Source organism: Raphanus sativus, chromosome 4 (genome assembly GCF_000801105.2).
Source record: "Raphanus sativus cultivar WK10039 chromosome 4, ASM80110v3, whole genome shotgun sequence".
In the NCBI taxonomy this organism is placed as follows: domain Eukaryota; kingdom Viridiplantae; phylum Streptophyta; class Magnoliopsida; order Brassicales; family Brassicaceae; genus Raphanus; species Raphanus sativus.
Window position 1 is genome coordinate 33,520,259 of NC_079514.1, and position 24,352 is coordinate 33,544,610.

The 24,352-nt window shown below is 29.2% G+C and overlaps 1 protein-coding gene across 1 annotated transcript; it reads right to left on the reverse strand.

Moving 5' to 3' along the window:
* Positions 1-22,199: 22,199 nt before the first annotated feature.
* On the reverse strand, positions 22,200-24,148 carry LOC108852226 (1-aminocyclopropane-1-carboxylate synthase 4). Its single transcript, XM_018625731.2, has 4 exons — positions 23,923-24,148; positions 23,680-23,811; positions 23,435-23,595; positions 22,200-23,344 (listed from the first exon to the last, which is right to left on the reverse strand). Exons 1-4 carry the CDS (start codon positions 24,067-24,069, stop codon positions 22,363-22,365), a joined length of 1,422 nt encoding a protein of 473 aa, XP_018481233.2. The 5' UTR covers positions 24,070-24,148; the 3' UTR covers positions 22,200-22,362.
* Between the last annotated feature and the right edge of the window lie 204 nt (positions 24,149-24,352).

The window sequence follows — 24,352 nt, forward strand, 5'->3', positions numbered from 1 at the left end:
TCCGTGCTTATATTATATTAATTATTATAATGACTACCTAATTATATGTTTTCTTATTATTAATGCAACCCAATAATAAGTTAAGAATATAATTTGTGAAGTGGACAATTGGCTAATAGAATGCCCAAGACATGACAAGACGCATCGAATTATTTGCCCAAAGAAAAAACGAAAAGAAAGGTCATAGTTTATTTCCCTTTATTTTACATGAACTTTATTTTATTTTTTTGCTTCCTTTTTTTTTTTTTTGCAAATGAGAACATCTAACATGTAATCAAACGAATGTTGAAACGAAAGAACATGATGAAAAGCTTTTGTTTTTAACTTATAGTCTCAACCACAAATTGATAAAAGAAAAAAACATGAAGAACATATCTTTTTGTGGTTGAGATTACTAGATACACAAAAACAAAAACAAAATCGCCACCGTTAAGAACTTAATCGCCTAGCGAAGATCCGATAACGGAAGCTTATATCGATCTATAGATCGAAGCATATGATACAAAAACAAAACATATAATACAAAGGTGGTGGTGACCGGCAGCTATAAGCTAACCGGCCACCGGAGAAATGTTTCTTTGATTAAGTTTTTTCTAGAGAGAGGTTGGAGAAAAATGTAGAGAGAGAGGGTTCTTTTTATTTCACAATTGTTTTATAAATCCTTTGTAGATGTTTTCATTTCACTACTTTTCCTTTTTATTAAAATCTATATCGTATTATGTTTCGATCAAAATGTTTTCTGGATCTTACCACTAAACAACAACACACACATAAATATTTGTTGTACGTATATACAGGCAGACAAATATTTGGTCATTTATTAACCTAAAAATATTGCATCATTGCTTGCGTTATGAAAGGTTCTTTGAAATACGTAAGTACGTACGTGCGAGAGTCCATAGTCACCAATCCACTATGGTGACTCACTCTTTGCCTTGGACATAGGCTCCCAACAATTTGTTAATCCTTTCGTCTTGCTATATCTTACCACATTTGATGAACGGGTCCTGTTGTCAAGTGGTAATGGACGGAGTTGGTACGCTAACACGTTTCAAATTCGATTTTTCGAAATTAAGTCATATTGTTCTATTTATCTAATGCAGATATGGATCCATATTTTAGGGTTAATTTGAATGCTCCGGAGAAAGAACTCATCAACGAGTTTGCGACTCCCCTGGATTCAACCATATTAAAACAATATTCCGTCCAAAAAAAATCTTACCACATTTGATTCCACTTTTTATTTTTGTATAGGTTTGGTATAACCATTGCAAATACGTTTTTTTTTTTCATTCATTGGTCCATTGGTCGTTGCTCTGATTGAATGCAGATGATATTTTTTTCTTTTCAATGAATGCAAATGATAATTATAGGTATAGATATTTATGCAGATGATAATTATAGGTATATATCTATACTCAAGTTTTGTTTTTTTTTGTAATCTTATATTTTGCATTGAATATATGTATATGATGTCTTGCAATTTTACATCTATTAAGCATTCATTTTTATTTCATTTAGATTTCATTTAGAATATATATATTTGATCAAAAAAAGATTATATTTAGTAGTATATATTGCACTTGCATGTATATTTGTGTGTTTTCATGTTTGAAGCGGTTTTATCAATTTTGGAGGAGATAAAGCCTATAAGATTTGGAAGATCAACATGGATGAAAGTCTTGAATATTTTTTAAGCTCATTTTTTGTGATGACACAAGAAATTGAGTTAGTTTTCCAATGGAGATGTGTCAAGTCATTTAGAATTGTATTGAATGAGTTATATAAATTTACTAGAGGCATATCAATCATATTGGGAAAAAGATATCGACGAAGAGGTTCGACAATGCCAACACTTGTAGTGGCCTTATGCAGCGGTCTATGAAAGCCGCTGGGAAAAAATGTGTAACCTCCTGTTTGAAATCGGGATGAGTGCAATTGTGTCTTGTAACCGTTGTGAAGAAAATGAGGAGTACAATCCGTGCCAACAATGGCAGAGATCTTTAGCAGCGATATTCGTACCTGTCCCCTAACCACTGAAGTGTCCAAGCGGTTTTCCGAAGCGGTATGCTGATACCACAGTGAAACTTTAAAAAAATCATTATTCTTGCTTTGATCAATATTTATCCATTTTTATCTTAGGTTAACTCAAATTTTCTGGCTGATTCGGTTCAAGTTTTTAGCCTATAAGTATGCATTTTAATAGAATAAAAATCCTAAACTATCTAAACATAGTTTTTTCTTATTTTATCTTTGATTTTGAACCTTAAACTTATGAATATTCCTGTTGTTTAAGGATTTATTTGTTTATCTTTTTTTGTCTCTCTTTAATCTCTTCTTTATATATTAATTTATCATGAGTTTAGGTGTTTTCATGGAAATCAATGAGTATAACCTTATAGAGTTTTTGAGTTTAATGTATTATAGTGAAAAAATGAATGATTTGAGATGCTTTTGACTAGATTAATATTGTCTTATGCTTGTTAGGTGTTCTCAATGATAAATTAACCTTGATCAAGTTGATTCAGAGCTTAAGTAACTTCATGACTGGAAGGTATTTGATGAAATGATTGAACCAACCTAATATTGTATTTTACCTGTTTAGGCAATAGAAATTGATGCTAGAGATGTTTAGTGGTTAGTATAATTGCAGTTTATGCATGCTTGAATGTGTTAGGTTAATAGAAGTTGATGTTTAATACATGATTAGCATATGAATTATTTTCATAGTTCAACTCTTTGACAACACGAAAAACCATCGTTCAACTAACTCTTTGACAACATGAAAAAACCCAAAAATTCTGCCTCTCTATCCAAATGATGGAGGGGAGGAGGCCTTTGGTGTCCACTCCAGTCAAGAATTGGAGCCTCACAATCACTAGCCAATATGCTTTTCTCGCATACCTTTCTTCGTTCATGGTTCGATATTCTGGTGTCCTAAGCGTAGAGGAACAATACCAATATATCCCGAATTTGGTGGTTAAACTCTACTGCGGTGACGATACTGTAGGAGAGGTCCTGTGGAAAAATAGCTCGACGCCAGGATAATTAAAAGCTTAACACCTCTCATTCTTATTACTTTTTCATATTGAGAAAAATGAAAAATAAAAAGGTTATCTTGTTCAAAACCTCAATTATAAAATCCCTTCTATCCCACTTCACACCCCATAACGCATCGTTCTTATAGAGAGAAAGACACTTTCACATCTTCTTAACCCGAAATGGCTGGGGAGAGGAAATGTTCCTTTTTTTGTAAGGTACTCCTGGGAACAGATCAGTGGAGACGGGGTGGGGCTTGTAGCTCAGAGGATTAAAGCACGCGGATACGAACCACGGTGTCGGGGGTTCGAATCCCTCCTCGCCCACAACCGGCCCAAAATTGAAGGATCTTCCCCTCCGGGGGTAGGAAAATTATGCTCGGGATAGCGGACTCAACGCTATGGAATTTGGTTGGGGATGGGTGGAGTGGCCTTCTTTTTTATTTGAATTTAGATATAAATAAATATATATATGTATATATCGCTTATTTTTTTTACATATAGTATTTTTAACGGCCGAATCAACATTCCAAACATTAGGCCAAAAATAGGGCGTACTATGCAGTAAGTAATTATTTATATGATTTATATGAAGTAAGGGTTAATTCAAACATGTACTTAAGTTTTAATAGTTTACATTATTTTTACTAATATAAATAAACCGCATTATGCAAAGATTCATCAATATGGTCGCAGCAGAAGGTTATACCAAGTTGTATTTCTTATTGAACCAAGATTTTTGGCTGAAAGATAATTGTTGGACTATTTTATTGTAATGAGCTCTTCAAATATTATAGTGAACACCTAATAATGATTAATAAAATTTTAGAAATAAGATCAGTGGCATAAAAAGTAATTATTTAAATGAAGTATTGGTTAATTTAAACTTGTACTTCAGTTTTAGTAGTTTAGATTTTAGGATATTCATAATTTTAAAAGTACATATAGTTACTTATTAATTTGTCAAGCATTATAAGTATAATTGTATAAATATTTACAATTAGTGATATGGTAAATCAATTATTAAAATGGGCTTAGTTGAAAGATGGTTTTATTATTGTATTTGGGTTTCTTATTTCAATTTTGTAATATATACCTATATTTGGACTTTATTAATTTAATTGGTAAATATGAACTGGGATTAAGACAATATTAGTTGTGGTCCAAAATTTGTATATTAGGAGACTAAATAAAATAAAATTTTGTGGTCTTAATAAACAATAGATTAGGGTTTTCCAGAAGAAGAGAAAAACAGAAAGAAATATTTAATCAACAGTTATAATTTACTAACAGTTAGTCTAAAATGACTTTTAAAGTTGATGATTTTTTTGACAAAATATATAAATCTACATTTTTCAAAAATGAATCTTAACTTTTAGAATAAATAATTTAGTAACAAGAAGATTTTGTAAATATGAATATTGACTAAATAAAAGTTTAATTTTCATTATTTTCTAAAAAATAAATTTATATAATTTTCATTTATATTCTAAAATAGTTTGTTAGTATATCGTTAGTTAAATGATTATCAAAAAGCTTTATAATTATTTATGAAAATTATGTAACCTTTTGTAACTTTTTATATTGTCTTAACTGGATTATGTTAAACAATTTTACAGTCAAAATTTTGAGTTTTTGTGAGATGTTAATTTTTTTTTATTCTCAGAAGTATAAAATTAATAGTAGAGAAATTTTTCTTGATTCATTGATGTAGCAAAATTTTGGATCTTAACCGTTTTCGGTTAACTTATTTTACGTATCGAAATGTAGAAGGAATCTTGTAAAACATTTATAATATTTATATATATATTTTTTTGAATATTTGTATTATAAACATAAAGAATCATGAAAATACATCTATCGATAGTTCTTTTTGTTTAGGAAATTAACATTTAACTAACAAAATATTTACAGTAAAATTATAGACATAATCCAAATATGATTATATAAATATTTACAAAAATTGATCATAAAATAATTATAAAATTCTTCATAATCATTTTATAACTAAATATTTTAAAAATATAAATTACATTTATAGAAATTTTACTTTGAGAAAATGAAAAAGAATTTGTTTGAATTATTTCTTATTTATAATTTAAATATTAATGTCATAGTTGCTAAACATATACTTATACATATTTAAAATCAAATATTTTAGAAAAAGTGTTGATTTCTATTTGTGCCAAAAACCATCAATTTTAAAAGCCATTTTTTGTCTACTTTTAGTGAACTATAATAGTTGATTAACGATAGATCTAAAATCGTAAAAGTCAATGAAAATTTATGATTAAATTGACTTATCAATAGAAGTTGAGTGATTTTTGATTTATGGAACAGTTGTGCTTTATTTCAACCAAACTTAAAAGTTGATAATTTAAATGATATTTTTTAAACAACCGACATGTTTCTCTCTTTATCCAAAGCGATATTCTGGAAAATTTCACCAAACCTTTCTTCTTTTCCGTTTTGAGGAAAGAAAATCAACCGGATATAGATCGATGAAGAAATTAAGATTTATTTTCACTCATAGACACTTTTAGAGTTTTTATTACACTATAAGACACTTTCAGCTTATAAGACACTTTAAGCTTATAAGACACTTCTAAACCTATTTCATTCATTGCTAACTAAAGAATAACTAAAACATAATTTGTTGGACTCACTGATCTTTCATCTTCTTTTTTCTCAGATCTTGTTTTTCACACCATTGATTTCATTAAAAAAGCACACAAATTTTAAGAAATTTTGTGATGCATCTTGTCATTTATGTCACAGCTGCTCTTAGCGGTGTTTCTTGGTCCTCATTCGTGACCCCCAATGAACCTCAGCCAAGCTCGAGCGCGGTTCATCTTCTCCTTCACCACGAATCAACATGACCAAGCTTCTTTTTCTTTTTAACGTGAATCTTTATATAAATATCTCAACAAACTAAATAAATTTACTCGTAGGTTAAAGCCATTATAAGGTAAACTCGACAATACTGAAAAGATTACCAATGCTTTATTTTGTTGGTTTTAAGAGAATAAAACCCTAAACTTACCACTATAAATATGCATTTATTAGACTAAGGACCCTAAACTATCTAGACATAGTTTTTTCTTATTTTATTTTGATTTTGAACCTTGAACTTATGAATCTTCCTTTTGTTTAAGGATTTCTTTGTTTATCTTCTTTATATCTCTTTAATCTCTTCTCTATATATTAATTTATCATTTGGTTAGGTGTTTTCGTGGAAATCAGTGAGTGAAACCTTACAGGGCTTTTGAGTTTGGTAGATTAGAGTGAAACATATGAATGATTTGAGATGCTTATGACTAGATTAATATTGTTTTATGCTTGTTAGGCGTTCTCAATGATAAATTAATCTTGATCAAGTTGATTTAGAGCTTAAGTAATTTCATGACTGGAAGATATTGATAGGTATTTGATGAAATGATTGAACCAACCTAATGTTATATTTTACCTGTTTAGGCAATATAAATTTATGCTAGAGATGTTTAGTGGTTAGTATACTTGCAGTTTATCCATGCTTGAATATGTTAGTTTAATAGAAGTTGATGTTTAATAAATGATTAGCATATGGATTATTGTCACAATAATGGATTCGTATATTCGAATGAAATTTAAACATATAAATTTGTTAGATGATTATGTTTGGCATCTTGAATTTGATATACCATCTCTAAACAATTACTTTACCCAAAAGTTCTTTAAAAAAAAAAAGTTTCTTCGGTTTGACTTTTGATTGACTTACTTTTTGCTAATTTTGTTAATTTTTTGTTGAGTTTTCATTTTGGTAGTTTAGGTCAATTTTTTTATTTGTTTAGACTAGAGAAATTTGTATATTCTTTTTGTCAATAGGTTTCCAATTCTAGTTTAACTAATGTGCGTACAAGCGCTTAATTAATTTGGCTCGAAGATCGAATCCGGAAAAACCACAAAAATGTGTTTTCTTGCCAAAACTGAAAAAATCAACGTTAAAACAAAAAAAACTTGGTTTTCCGCCAAAACCGCAAAAAAAAAACTCGTTAATTTTGAAATAATTGTAATGTAAATATATTAGACTAAATAATATAGTTAAAATTAATATCAAATATATGACTAAATCAGCATAAGGGTATTTGGTAATTTTTTTACTAAACTCATTTGGTGAAAATGAAAATAAAAAAACAAACATATAAGATCCGTTTTTATGATTTATTTAGATGAGCTATCTCGATGAATAAACAAACAGTCACAAAAATCTGAATGGATCATCTAGATAGATCATACAAATGAATCATGTGGATGGAAATGACAAATAGTGAAACAAACAACACATTTACTATATATATATGTCATAAAACTTGATTCTTTATATATATATTTCAACAAACTGAATAATTTTTTTTTTTTGAAAAGAGAAAACTGAATAAATTTGCTTGTAGATTAATCCCATTATAAGGTAAACTCCACGATAACAGAAAGATTACCAATGCTTTCTTTCATTGGTTTTCACTTTTCAGTTATGATATGGTTCATTTAGGTTTTTTAATTACTTTAAGTAACGTTTCAGAAACATTGGGTCTAAAAGCCCCATAAATCTATGCATGAATTTAAACAGAAAACGTGGCAAGTCATGGACTCAACTAATAAGCTAAAAGATGGGCCACGTTTTGTGTTAATCATTCAAAATATATGAATCAATCAAAATATGAGATACGTTTTTGTCAACATCTTTATACGTCAACCCAAAAACATATCATACTCTTAACTAATATAATTTATATATTTATAAATATTAACTATATTTATAAATTAAATACCTAAAAATGGATTACAAGAATAGCCTTTATCCAAAAAAAATCTAAATTGCAAAATTATCCAAAATTTTATCTATAAACCTGAAAAATCTGATATTTAACCGAAACCAAACTAGAACTGAATAGGATCCGAAATATTCGATGGTTCCTAACTTTTTTATCAACTCAATATTAGATGGTTCCTAACTTTTTTATCCGAACCAAATCAAAGAAAAAAACCAAACTAAATCAAATTTTCTAACTATCTGAACGGATCTTAAATATATAGAATAGAAACACAGAAAAATTGAACTAAAATATCTGAACTTTAGTTTCATTCGCGCATTCATAAATTTTAGTTTGGCTTGATTTGGATTTTCTGGGCTTAGTTCGGATTCAGGTAACACTGTTTAAACTATTTTAAAATTTAAATTCATATATACTTTGAATTTCTCAAATATATAACATATAAATAAATAATGTATGCCAAAATACCTATATTTAATATAAAATTTGGTTTGTTTTAAATATTTGGATGAAGAATCATTAGATATTTAAGAATTTTTGGTGTTTGAGTTTTGTTTAGCTAATTTAAATATTTATTTTGACTATTTATATATATATATATTCAAGAAATTTTGACAACTTCAAAATATTTTACATTTTTATATTTATTATTCTAAATATAAAAATAACTAATATATTTAAGTATAGGAATGTTATTTGGATGTAGTCGGATATCAATATATTTTAATTATAATTCTCTAGATACTAAAGTTTTGAATCCATTCGTGTAGTTAACCAGTTTTGGGTAGGACTTGATACTACTTTTTCGTATCGGATCCGGTTTAGGTTTGATACTATTCCTCATATCAGATTCGGTTCTTCTAATTCAGGTTTTTTCTCAACCCTAAATTAAATGATGATTATTTTTTCATTAGTATTTGTTCAGTATCTGGATTATATGTTGATCAGTAATCATAAATCTCCCTTAAGTAAAAGTTAAATCGCTTGATAAATTTCTGTGAAGACAAAACTACAGTATAGTATAATCAGTTTACAAATTAGTAACGTCATTTGTGAAAGAGGAAGGTGCATCTATTAAAATTATTAAATAACACATATTAATACTTCTAAAAGTGCTCTCATCTTTAAATTTATAATATATTAAAGGCCATCTCCGCGATACACGCGGATAATGGATTTTATTTCTTCATTTGTGATAATTTTTGTGAGATTTTTTTATTTATTGTTTATTTGTTTTTGAAAAAACCAGTCTTTGCAATCTTGGTAAACAATAAATAGCAATGAAATAATTAACTTAGAAAACTTGATTGGGGTTTTGGCATTGTAAAAGCATATCCCTTTTTATTATTTGAAAAGATCTTTTAAAAATAAATCTTGCATTCATATGTCAATAACAAGTTTGCCATTATTAGGTGTCATCACCACATCCTAACTCACACTCTTTCTTTAATAACCATATTTTGCCTACAATAATTACTTTTTGCCATTACCAATAAACATACTGTATAATTCATTCTATGCATCTTTATTTCTTCCCCTAAAAATATGAGTATACCAGTGTGTGTTCATATAGCATATTCAAATTTAATAAAGGTGTCTTAAATTCACATATCGAAATAAAATGAATGAATATGTATCATTCATTTATTGTATTTTAAACTATATAAAATGAATGAAAATGTGTCATTCATTTGGTCATGTTCTACTTTTGAATCCACATATAAAAATACTTCAAATCCCCTTCTTAATTATAATATAATACTGACGTTTATAATACATCATGGTGCATGGAGAGATCACAAGCCGGATATGACCAAAACTTATCAGTCTCAACTCCATTATATAATACAAAACTAGGTAATTTATAAAAAAAATTATTTTACCTAATTATAAATATGTAGAAGTATAATTTAGTTATACATATAAATTTAAAAATAAAAAATATATGTTTGTATTTGTGTTTCTGGCGAATTTTAAATCAATGGACCTTTTACATAGTGAATAATGAATATATAAGCTATTTATGAGAAATATATTCAGATATAAATCAGATTTTCTTAACAGTAATTAATAATTAATTTTTCATATATTTTGTGACTAAAATAGGAAAATATCATTGAATGTTTGGATAAATAATTTCAATTTAAGATATCAAATCAATTTACACCCATTATTTTTCACAAGTAAATCGTTGTAATTAGGAAAAAGCAAAAAATTAGGTATTCAATATAAATACTGAGTCTTTTGAGTTGAAATACTGGAAATCATTCAAATATTTAAATACTATTAACGTTGACGATAACTCGGATTATAAGTATGCATGAATATATTGATGTTATTGTATTTGAATATCATTTACGTTGACATGGTATAACAACGAATTAAATATTTCATTATAATATGTTAACCAAGTATCAATATAAATATTTGGTCACAAACATTTTTTTACTGAAAATAATAGATGCATGGTCAATATCCAATCTTACGACGTTTATAACATAGATGCATGGTGCATGGTGAGTAATATTTTGTAGCAGAGACTTTACGGCGGATTTCATTGCCATGGATGTAGTTTTTACAGATTAGGTTTTTTTAGGATGGATTTAGATTTAGAGATAGGTTTATATAAGAGAAGAATGAAAGGGATATGAATCACAAAATTGAAGAACGTCATTGATTGAGAAGATAACTGAAGGAAAAAAAACAGAGATTGGAAGAAGATGAAGTGGAAGAGTCGGGGGGGAGACTATCAGACGTCGACAGCGTAAGACGCAGATTTGTCAATACAATAAGATGGGCTGAATGTTTATTCCAGTAGAGCCCATAATAAATATCAATATAGCCCATATGAAAGTGTGAATTTAAACTCATTCGGAAACTGAATTAAAACTCATTCGAAAACGATGATGACGTGGCAAAAATGGAGGCTTCTAATTGGATGATTTTTCTTGACAACGTAGACACTCTCAAAACACTCCATCATTCCCTTTTATATATTGGGATTGACAGCTAAATGATACTGATTATTTATTTATTAAAGTTTTCAGATTTTATGTTGATTCCTTTTGTAACAACTAAATATCGAATTTTACTAAAATTTATTAAAGCTGGTAGAATTTTGGAAAGCTTACATTAATTTAGGTATATTTTGTAATTGTTGTCATTGACAAAATTAAAAATTTTGAAAGTTAGAATTAGGTAATTTCTTAATGGCATTAGAATGTAAATTAAAGTTAATTTTAAGGGTAAATTCATATTTGTACTTCAGTTTTAGTAGCATGTTTGTACTTCAATTTTAATAGTATATATATGATTTGCAAGTTTTATAATAGTAAATGTATTAAAGATTTGTAACAATAATTTACAATTTAGAATATACTAAAGCGTGTGGAAGTCCCATTAGTCTTATGATTTGATTAAAAGTTCCTTAATGCTTTTACACCAGGATGTTTGGAGTTCAAACTCTAAAAATACAAATTATGCAGGTTATGGACAAAATTGTAATAAAAGGTCTTCAGCATGGTGTAAGGCATACCATCGAACATTGATCTCTAGGACGATTCGGAAAGGCGCAACCAAACGTATATTTTCATAAGATGATAGAATTGCCAGTAGTAGAATCGTGAACAGTAGAATCGTCTATTAGTATTTATCCAGACTTTAAAAAAAATATACTAAAACGTGAATTGCAAGTTAATATTTTGCGGTTAAAGTGATAGACAAAATTTAGGTTCTTATTAAGGTAAGTTAGTAGAAGGGTTAATGATTTTAGGAAATTTTTATGGAGCTGTTTATTGTTTTGACCATACCAAATCGGATGGAATATAAAATTCCTAATTTATATTTCAAATTATTTATGTTTTCAGAAATTATAACTAGTGATCCAAATTTTCTGATATATTGGAATATTTTGTTGAGGTAATTAATGTTCTCATTAATTTACTGTATATTTGATTTTTATATATGAAATTTCAAACAGTTGGGTAAATCAAATCTTATTTACTACTACTCTATACTAAACTGGATAAAATTTAACAATTGTATATACTTAATGTTACACATATAATGAGGTTGAGTAATGTTTTTGACTATTGCACAACTACAATTTTTTGGTAGCAATTTTTTTATTTTATTAGTTGTAACTTAGAAGTAGTAACTTATGCATTTGATTTTAAATTATTTGCACTAATATAAGTAAAACGAATCATGCAATGATTCGTCAATATGGTCGCAACAGGAGGTTATACTAAGTTGTATTTGCTATTAAACCAAGTTTTTGGCTGAAAGAACTAATGTAACTATTGGACTATTTTATCGTAATGGGCTTGTTAAATATTATAGTGAAAGTCTAGTAATGATTAATAAAAGTTTAGAAAGAAGATCAGTGGCATAAAAAGTAATTATTTATATGAATTAAGGTTAATTCAAACTTGTACTTAAGTTTTAATAGTTTAGATATTTTTACTAATATAAATAAACTGCATTATGCAGAGATTCGTCAATATAGTCGCAACAGAAGGTTATACCAAGTTTTATTTCTTATTGAACAAAGATTTTTGGCTGAAAGAAATAATGTAATTGTTGGACAATTTTATCGTAATGGGCTCGTCAAATATTATAGTGAACACATAATAATGATTAATAAAAGTTTAGAAATAAGATCAGTGGCATAAAAAGTAATTATTCAGATGAAGTGATGGTTAATTTAAACTTATACTTCAGTTTTAGTAGTTTAGATTTAAGGATATTCATAATTTTAAAAGTAAATCTAATTACTTATTAATTTGTGAAGCATTATAAGTATAATTGTATAAATATTTACTTAGTGATATGGTGAATCAATTATTAAAATGGGCTTAGTTGAAAGATGATTTTATTATTGTATTTGAGCTTTTCATTACAATTTTGTAATATATACTAGAGATTCACCCGCACACCCGTGCGGATATTAATTCTTACATTTTTATGGGATGACTGCCTAAAACCCCCTGTAAACACCACAGCCCTATCTATTCCCACCTATACTATCTAGCTCTTGGCCATACCACCCACAAATGTAAAATCTCTTCACAACTCCCCCCATTCTTTTTAGTTCTGCCCAGATCCCCCTTTGTAATCTAATTTCAAAACGAAATTATAAATTTGTAAATAGCGTTTTATGAACTGTGATTCCCCATTAACCAAAACCCGACCCGACCCATAGACACATAGACCCGACTCAATTAAAAAAAAAATCAATCTGAGAAGCAAATTAAAATTTGGGTTGAATTGGTCTCTCTTTCTCATGATACGACAAGGACGAGAACATACATAGAAATAGAGAGAGAGGGAGAGACGAGAGAGAGTAACGACGTCAGAGACATAAGCTTACAGGAGAACCATAACCTGCTGTGATTTCAGTTCTTTCATCTCTGTCAAACAAAATCAATGTGAACTCCAATATACTATTTCAGTTATATCACCCGTAATCAACCAAGTTTGATGTAACCATTTTTGCTCCTATCAAGCAAAAAAAAAACCATTTTTGCTCCTTGAAGCTTCTGAAGATTCCAATGGCGGAGGCACCATTCTCTGCTTTATCGTATAAATCTGTACATATTATAAATTTTATGGAGTAATTAAAAGTTTATGTCATAGCCCAGTGGAAAGGAAGTTGGCTTATAGCCATTCCGTGTAGGATTTGAATCCTAAGTTATTGTTTTGTTTTTTTGTATTTTTTTTGTGAAGTAATGGCAAAAGGGTAAATATATCATCTTCTTCTTTTAGTTATCGGCCATTAGGCCTGGGCATTCGGGTCGTCGGGTCGGGTTCGGGCCGGGTCCTTTCGGATCCGGGTCTTTCGGGTATATGAGTTTAGGACCCGATAGGGTAATTTCAAATTTTCAGTTCCGGGTCGGTTCGGGTCTTATCGGGTCCGGGTCGGGTCAGGTCTTATATAGTTGGACCCATTCGGATAATTAGAATTTATCGGTTCGGTTCTGGGTCGGGTTCGGGTCGGGTTCGGGTCGGGTTTGACCTAAAAAATACCTAAAAATACAAAAAAAAATCTGAAAATATTTATATATCCGAAAATATTTAAAATTTAATTTAAAATTTTTGTTTTATTATATTAAAATGTGTATATATATTAAATTATGCGAGATAGAACAATAATTGGTTGTACCCTAGTGGCTAACTCCTTTTCTCTGTAGACAAATAATCCGTCTTCGACTCCCCCTCGATTCATTTTATATAATTTACATTATTAATTCGGGTACCCGTCGGGTTTCGGGTTCGGTCCGGGTCGGGTCCAAGACCCGCGGGTCCTCTACAACAAGACCCGATAGGGTAATTTGATCGGATCGGTTCTTACCCGGACCGGGTTTTTTCGGGTCGGTTTCGGGTCGGGTCTTCGGGTCCGGGTAAAATGCCCAGGCCTATCGGCCATAGTTTCTGCAATTTTCATCATCATATTGAGTACGTCATGAATCACGATTCAATGACATCTTGTGGTTTTCTTATTATTTTCTCATTAAACCTTTAAATCTCACATCTAGAAATCGATTCCAATCATTTAAATTATTTTCTCATTCTCATCTCTTCCTCTTTGCTCTCGTTACTCACTCTCCTCTCTCCCTGTCTGCTCTCCTTTCTCTCTTTCTATTTTATGTCTGTTCTCGTCGTTGTAGTATCGTGAGAAAGAGAGAGACTAATTCAACCCAAATTTTAATGTTTCTCAGATTTTTTTTTAAATTGAATCGGGTCGAGTGTCTATGGGTCGGATCGGGTTTTGGTTAATGGGGAATCACAGTTCACAAAACGCAATTTACAAATATATACAGTAGAACCTCTATAAATTAATACTCTGTAAATTAATAATCTCTATAAATTAATAAATTTAGTCGGTCCCAACTTGGGCCGGTGTAAAATAGGATACAAATCGATAAAATAATAAGATAATAATATTTTTAAAACTCTCATATAAATATATAATCCTATTAAAATCATAAATTAATAACTTATCAATATATATATTTTATATAAGTACAAAATAAACATTACATTGTTGATTTTATATTTACAATGAAAATACATCTATATCTCTTAATATTTCAATATATTTTGATAATATTTAGTAAAATTATATCGAAAACCACATAACAATTATAAGAAATATAAAAATATACACCAAACAAGATAATAAAACAATATGAAAGTCAAATTTATAAAATTTAAATAATGTATATATGGTAAAATCAAATATTTTCTTATTTTATAAACAAAAATAGAAAAAAAAATCTAAAAAGGAAATTTTTGTAAATTAATATCTCTATAAATTAATAAAATTTTAAAGTCCCAACATTATTAATTTATAGAGGTTCTACTGTAATTTCGTTTTGAAATTGGATTACAAAGGGGGATCTGAGCAGAACTAAAAATAATAGGGGGAGTTGTAAAGAGATTTTATATATGTGGGTAGTTTGGCAAAGAGCTAAAAAGTATAGGTGGGAATACATAGGGTTGTGGTGTTTACAGGGGGTTTTAGGCAGTCATCCCCATTTTTATAGATCAATATTTATTTTTCATAATTAATGTTATATCTTAGATGTGTTGTAATATAACTAATTATATTCAAAAGACCTGAATCGAATAGGACAATATGGTTATGTTGATACCTACCCGAACCCGTTAAAGACACATTGGTTATTTAGATATTTTTAGGTTTCTATACTTCAAAACCAAACTCCTCCAGACCCGAAATGACTCAACTCAAAACTCATACTTAAATTTATAATATGGAAGCAGACATAATTTAAAAACAAAAAAAACGATACCCGAAAGAAACAACATGTACGTAAATGAATAACCAATGTTCATGTCTAACTGATTTTATAAACTAATAAAAGGACTCTTTTTATATGTTTAGCTATATTAAGTTGGAATAAAAAGAGTTTTTTTATTTAGTAAAATAATTATATGAATTAAAAAATTAAGTGACAATAAAAATAACATATTTTTTTATTTTGATTTAAGTTATTATTTTATTCACAACAACAAGTTTCCGAATTATTTTTTTGGCTACATAATTTTCCAACCGATTGAAACTAAAATAAAAGAATGTTTTAATAAAACAAACTAAACAGAACGTTTAACCATATATAAAACTTAGTTATTTACATTTTTGATTTTATAATTAGTACAATTTTATATTAATTAATTAATTAATTAATAAAAATCAACACTATTATTTTTATGGTAATATAATTAATGATGTGAATTATTGTTAAGGTAATATAATTAATGAAAAATTTAAACTAAGTAAAATATGAAAATGCAATTAATGAAATATTGTTATCCATGTTTCCAAATAATTTTTAAACTACTATTCATGTATCCAAACAATTTCAATTTGTACTTCACTTTTAATAATATATAGATATATACACCTATATTTGGACTTTCTTTAATTTAATTGGTAAATATGAACTGGGATTAAGACAATATTAGTTTGTGGTCCGTAATTTGTATATTAGGAGACTAAATAAAATAAAATTTTGTGTCTTAATAAACAATAGATTAGGGTTTTCCAGAAGAAAACAAAAAACAGAAAGCAATATTTAATCAACAGTTATAATTTACTATCATTTAGTTTAAAATGGCTTTTAAAGTTGATGGTTTTTTTGACAAAATATATAAACCGACATTTTTTAAATAATGAATCTTAACTTTTAGAAAAAATTGTTTAGTAACAAAAAGATTTTATAAATATGAATATTGACTAAATAAAATTTTAATTTTCATTATTTTCTAAAAGATAAAATTTATATAATTTTCATTTATATTCTAAAATAGTTAGTTAATATACCATTAGTTAAATAATTACCAAAAGCTTTATAATTATTTATGAAAATTATGTAACTTTTTGTAAGTATTTATATTGTCTTAACTGGATTATGTTAAACAATTTTACTGTCAAAATTTTGAATTTTTTTAAGATGTTAATATAATTTTATTCTCAGAAGAATAAAATGTTCCTAAATGTACACTTGATAACCAGCCAATCTTAATAATCTCTGTATAAAATATGAAAATCTTGTATAACATATAAAACTCAACATTTATATGTAAATTTAAGGTAATAAACAAAAAAAAATATAAATATAAAATCTATATTCTTTCAATCCAATTGTTGATTAATTTCAGATTGTTTAATTGTATTAAATTTTAACACAATCCATATTCTTTCAAATTGTTCAATTGTATTAAATTTAAATTTATATACCTTATATTGATTCATACATCGATGATTTGTAATAAATTTTGAACCAGTTTATAAAAATAAATAAAACTACTGGATAAAATTATTAAGTAGACTTGAGAAGTCTCCACCTAGTAGATTTCTATGTTAAATGTTGATTTCAGAATGATAAGTCATAAAATATCTTTTCGTTTCTTTTTTGTTTGATCACAAGTGTTAAATGATAATCTTACTAACTAGTTATTCTATTTTTGCGTTTGATTGAATGTATTGTTCTATTTTTGGATTTTTTGTTAAATTTAAACCATTTTGGCAAATCACCTATGCTAAATGCCAATATTGTCATTTGTAGATATTTGTGGATGTTAATGTAAAAATTGATCAAACCCTTAGTCAAAAAAAAAAGAATCAATCAACCCATAAATATATAAAACTGACAATGTGCCTATTTATAATATTTTAGATCAGTGTGGCTATCTATAATATTTTAGATTTCATTTAATTTAAAATTTTATAGCGGTGTAATTTTTTTATCTGATAACTTACACGTAGCTTCATATAATATGATCATATTTTTATCACCATTTTACTCGTTTTTGTATGAGTACTTTAGTGAAAAATCGGTTGCTTTTTAAAGTTCTGTTTTGATAACTGAAAATGTAATGAAAAAACACCCTGACCCAACAAAGATCAAAACTTTCTTGAAAATGTTGTGTCATTGTCCCCTACGTTCCAAAAAAACTAAAATATGTTTCCATATTTTACTATTGTTAGTCCTGTCCTGTCCAAAAGAAAATTTCAATCTTGAACTTTGTCTCACTAATGTTTTGTACCAAGACAAATAAGTCTTTGTAGACACTAACAAAATGCATACGGCCTTACAATACACACATTTTCTATTACAGTAGAAATTATATAAATTAATACTTGAGAAACTAATAAACAAGATAAATTCATTTTTTTAAAGTTGGTTTCGAGTTGGACCAGTTTAAAATATGATATAAATTAATAAAATAATAAGATAATATTATATTGAAATTCCTATATAAATATATGGTCATTTTAAAATTAAAAATTAATCATTTATTTCATACTGTTTATATCAATATATATAAACAAAACAATGTGTTATTTAAAATTATAAATTAATAATTTATATTCATCTATATTTTTATTAACACTTCAATATGTTTTGATAATATTTAATAAAATTATATCTAAATTACATTTAAAATTCAAGGAAACATATTTTATATATATAAAAACTATAATAGTCAAATTTCTAAAGTTAAATTAATGTATCAATAATCTTTCTATTTCACAAAAAAACATATTGTAAAATAGTAAATCTAAAAAGAATTTTTTATAAACTAATAACTCTTTTTTTGTGACACATTCTTAAACTAATAACTCTATAAATTAATAAAATAGTATAGTCGCAGTATTATTAATTTATAGAGTTTTACTGTATAATAAACATCTCGTTGATCATTACTTTAATGGTCTTGATTGTGTAAATATTTTGTTTGATGAAATATTCAAAGTTATTGAACAAACAAAGTATATAGAATTAACCTTTACAACAAAATTGTGCCTATAGAAAGAACATGCTCAGGTGTAAAAAAAAAAATCTGTATAGTAAGAAAGCAGACAGAAACTGGTAGACCTCTTCGTCTATCTAGTAAGCTTGAACCACCTTTGAAGCAAACCTGCATTGCAATGATGAGGACCGTATTTTAGAGACACAATCCTGTTTCACAATTTTTTTTGGTGGGGAACCTGTTTCTTTGTTTTAAAAGAAATCTGTCAAGGTATTTTTTTTCATTTAGTGATTCTCTAGTCTTGGAATCCATATAATAAAGCTGGGGTACGACTGATATCTAGATGGGATTTGAGGGTGAAGTATGCGCCTTGGCGATGAGTTGGTATGATCCAAGTTCTGAATGTCAATCAAGTGGTGATCTCCGATAAGGTCTTAGATTGGAATTCTTCTGTTAAGTTTCAATTTTTCCAGTTTTGGTCCATATCCGTGTAATTAGTGGTTTAAGGAACGGTTCAATTTTACTATTTTAGTAAAATGAATTTGTTTTCATGGTGGTCAATGTGACTGGCAGTTAGATGAGGCAATGTAGGATCCAAATAAGTGATCCTAGATGATAGTATATCTATTTCCATAGGTTACATTGTGGTTAAAGTCTCTGTTGAGACATCGTGGTCATAATTATTTATATGCAAAATATTCGGCTAATGAAAAATTGATGTTGAGTTAAAAAAAATTGGATGTAAGTTGATATCATGTATCAAGGGATCCAAAGAGGTATTGCCATGTGGCCCCTTCATGCCTCAATCCAACAAACACATGATATAATATCAAATCCTTAGCCCCAATATGATATATATATACAAGGTTGTTCCAAAATACATTAACATGTTACCATTTATTTTCATTCTTGAAATGGCCAAAACAAAAGATGATGTTCTCTGTTTTCACATGTGATGAAAATGTCATCCGTCTTGTATATCCATCCACCCCTAGATGACAATACATGGCATCTCATCAAATTTGTCATTACCCTTTATGTACAGTCTTTTATGTATTGTATATATAAGTTTTAGTGTCTTTTTGTTCAAATTTTTTTTCTTTGGAAAAAAATATCTTTTTGTTCAAAAGTTCTTGAATATGTTTCTTATTTTTTATTTACGCTCAGAAAATGAATTTTATTTAACGTGTATTAAGTTAAGCACATATTTCAAAATCAAGGAAACAGATTATTTTTAAAAAAATTGAATCACTATTACCAAGTTGATCCGATTGGACTATAGACCAAAAATGTATTGGTGGATTTATAATTGTGGATCTACAATTTCATTTTTTTTCTTTAAAACAGACATTATAGGTTTTAGCAAAAAAAAACAGACATTATAGGTTTTATAAAATAAGGTATGTGTTAGTTCGGCAACCGGCTACCGTATAGCATATATGCAAATGTTGACTAATTATATGTATACGATGAATTTGTTTTGTTTTTTAAAGTAATGAAAGAAGTATACTAGATAAGCAAGTTATATTGCCATACAAAATTCAGTCTAATTAACTAATTAAGTAAAACTCACATTAATAGTAAGTGAAATTTTCTGATCTAATAAATAAATCATGTAAAATATAGAATATATATATAAATATAGAGTATATTATATATCAGACATTTCTTAATTAAATTATAACTATTTTTGTGGTCAGTAGTACAGTATAGCGATTGCCTGCTTTGGTTGATCTCGTTTATGCCGAAAGTCACAAACCAGAATCTCAGGCAAATCTGAATGTCGTGTAACTGCACGTATAGTTTCGCCGATTAATCACTTTCTAATTAGTTAAAGTAATAATCACGCTTAGCAATTTTCAAAAAAGATAGATTTGTCTTTCAATTACTTAAAAACAACTCATCCTATTCTCACCTACTATCTCCACATCTTTCTTTTTTTTTTTTTTTTTTGATAACCGTGGGGTCCCAGGCTTCGCCCAGACTAATTCCACGAGGCCGACGGCAACCCACGTATTCTTGCGATTTAACGCTAGCCCCGATGGCCACCGCATGTCGAACCCATGGCGCTTCCTTTTTGGCGCTTACCACTGGGCCACCACAAAGTGGTTTATCTATCTCCACATCTTTGAACAGACTATATAATTAAGAATATTTTGTAACAATCTATAGGTTATTTAAAAACAATTCACATTACATATATATCACTTGTTTTAGCGAACATATACTACACTGAACTTTTATACTCTTGTTTTGTCTAAACTGCTACGCGCTCGCTGAAAGCAGGCTAGTTGACAAACTAAATCAGTAGAGAAATCCTGTAAGCTTCAAGAATAATAATTAATTTTTGAAATATATTTAATTCAGAATAACTTTTAAAAAATATTATGAATTATAAAATGTGAAATTACTCAGAATAACTATAATCTTTTCTACTTAACTACTAGTCTAATTCTATGTAATCAATATAATCTAAAATAGGTACATAAAGACTAAATAACCTCAATACTAAAATAGGTACATAAAGACCAAACCTTTCAAGACTGGCCGGAAATGATAGACTGGATATCAGCAGGCTCTGGAGCCTTCAGCCTTACTCTCAAGAGGCTGGTGGTCCAAACGGTGGTTTACCACGTCTGGAAAGAGAGAAACAGTAGACTCCACACCTCAGTTGAAACTCCGGTGACCTCAGTCTGCGCTCTGATCGACCGCAGCATCAGGAACTCCATCTTAGCTCGCCTACACCGCAACAAATTCAAGAATCCCATATCCCAATGGTTCACCCTTAATAGATTGTCTCCTTCTCTTTTTTCTGGTTTATTGTTAGTTTTTTTCCATTTTTTGGATCTTTTAATAACTTTGTAGCTCCGCCGAGCAGTTGTCTTAATCCGTTCCAATTTTTGGTAATAAAATTCATATTTTATCCAAAAAAAAATAACCTCAATAGTTCCTCTTAACTAATTTGCCATTATGCATTTAATTCATTAACAAATTAAAACCTTAAAGAAAAATAGAAAACTTAATGCACTTTAAGCACTAAAATATTATTCGCATCAATCGCTCAATCATGCAAAGATCATTTCAAAAGTAGATGTATCATTTGGTCGACAAAAAAGAGAGTATATATATCGTTTTAGTTTGATCGACAGAAGAAAAATCAGATAGATGCATATTAGATTAAGTGACCATTTCTAACTGATGTAACTATATCTGTTAATATGAACAAAGCCTGGTCACCACATCCATTTCTAGTCTACGTGGTTATATTTAAACTTAGCTTTTGACTTCTATAGTAGTCTTCATTGACTTCAAGTCACCAAATGAAAAATCGCTAACTACGTGCACTATAAAGTTAATATAAACGTATCGTGTTGAATTTTGTTATAATCTGATTTAATTGAAAAAACGAATTTGAACACTAGAAGATATGTAAAATAGTTGGGTTTTTAGTTGACTGAGCTACAAAATTATGAGAAAGATATTGGCCGCACACGAGTTTTAGTTAGGCCAATAAAGAAATAATGGAATCAAATGAAACTATACAGTAATCATAAAGAAACTTAAGGTCCAATTTTATTTTCATTTTTTTCATTCGAGAAAAGACCGCAGCATATACACGTGCGGACCATCACTTTCTCTCCAACAGCTATATACCAAAATACAATTCTGGTAATAAAAATACAAAAATGACCAAAAAATAATAATATTATTAATAAACTTGAAATAAAACCGGACTATCGTTCCTCCGCGTCACGGTCGTGGAAAGACAGTCGGAAAACCCAGTTAGAAACTGTAGTCATGGTCGTCTTCTTCCTCGAACTCTTTAAGCTTTGACCAACTTGGCAACTTCTAGTTAAGATTCCATTATCAACGAAGTTCTTTAATCTCTTCAAAGCAAGCTTCAATGTCTCCTCACTCATGTTCGCGAAACAAACCCTAAACCAGCCAGGTTCTTCACAATGGCACGACGAGCCGGGAGAGATGTTGAGCTTCACTTCGTAAACAATCTTCTTCCAAAGTTCCATCTCGGCTTCGAACGTTTTGGAGCTAAGGAGATGTCTCATGTCGACCCAACAGAAGAGCCCCGCATTGCTCTTGAGACATCCGATCCCTATGGCCTCTAGACCAGTCACGAGCATTCTTTGTCTATTCTTGAGCCGGCTTTGGTTCTCTCTAAGATATTTTTTGGTAAACTTCTTATCGGATAGTAATGAGGATAATAGATATTGTGTTTGGGAGGAGACAAGGCCGAAACTAGACATTTTTGTAGCGGCAGAGATGACATCTTTGTCGTTGGAGTAAATAGCTCCAACTCGAAAACCAGGAAGGCCCAGATCTTTAGATAAGCTATAAACAATGTGGACACGGTTAAAAACATCAGTGTTTTCTAGATGGTTGTTCTTCAGAATTTCCATGACACTGATGAATTCTGAAGAGCTGAAGGCTGTTCCTGAATAGATCTCGTCGCTTACTAGGTGTATATTCTTATTCTTAGAGATGAATTCAAATAGAATGTTAAGTTCGGTTTGGGTCGTTGTCGTGCCCAAAGGATTAGATGGGTTGGTTATGAGAATTCCTTTGACGTTTAGGTTAAGCTTCTTGGCTTGCTCGTAGGCTTCTTCGAGTGCAAGTTCTGTTATGCGAAACCCGTTACTACTCGAGCATTGGATCGGTACAATCTCAACCCCGGTACGCCATTTTAGATCCCTATCAAACCTGAAGCATCAAAAAGTAAGAATCTCTTAGTTAGGCTGAGTTTACAACGATAAAACTGTTAAGTATGAGTGAAGCAAACGTTGTACTAACCCCGGATAGTACGGCGTGGGAAGCAAGAAAGCGTCTCCAGGATTTGCAAGACAAAACATTAAAGTTTCGTTTGCGGAAGTGGCTCCAGCCGTGAGGACAAGGTTGTTCGAATCGAAAGAAACTCGGTTCTGTCTATTTTCGGACATGAAATCAGCCAACGCCTGAAAACCATTCCGAAAAATATTAGTCAATGCAAATAAATTCTATTGAGGATCGATCTTGCGATCGTATATAATGATGATTACATTTTTGAAGTATGAGAGGCCATGATAGTCTTGAAAGAGAGCGAGTTCCCGGAAAATAGACTGTCCGTCTCTCTTGAAACTGGCCGCGTCCGGGTTTTGTATAAGCCATGACTCTAAAATATCGAAGCATAGCTGCAGAAAAAAGAAAAAGAACATATATTTTTTTGTAACACTACATAAAATATATATGTTTTGATTTCTATTAGTTATCACATGTGTATGCACTTGAGTAATATTTGTTACCTGATTTTCCGCAAGACCCATCTGGATAATGCCGTGAGGGTTCTTGACGACATCGTAAGGGTTCTTCTCATACTCTTCCCATCCAAGGAAATACGAAGAGTCTTGGCCATGGCTGTTGCATGTAGCTTTTCTTGACAACAGATCCATTTCTTTTGTTTTCTTGTTTTTTGCTGTCAAAAGATTTAACAATAATTGACAAATCAAGAACTAGAGAGAGAGAGAGTTGTTGTAGGTGAGCTACGAGAGGTGTAAGAATGTTTGCATGTGTATATATAGATAGTTTCATGCTACGCCAAAATACACAAAGGGGAAAAATGGATATATGTTTCAACAAAAAAGAGATGGGAATTCTTCTTATTTGCATTATCATATCTATATATCAACTAGGTTTCTTTTGATTTTTAAGTTATTTTGAAATTTTAAATTTAAA

What these genes read in the sequence shown, in the direction of transcription:
- LOC108852226 (XM_018625731.2), bottom strand. Translation starts at nt 24,069, where the DNA reads ATGGATCTGTTGTCAAGAAAAGCTACATGCAACAGCCATGGCCAAGAC. An exon ending in GCCTCTCATACTTCAAAAAT is followed by an intron (nt 23,596 to 23,679) that starts GTAATCATCATT and finishes AATGGTTTTCAG; the next exon opens with GCGTTGGCTGATTTCATGTC. An exon ending in CCCACGCCGTACTATCCGGG is followed by an intron (nt 23,345 to 23,434) that starts GTTAGTACAACG and finishes TTGATGCTTCAG; the next exon opens with GTTTGATAGGGATCTAAAAT.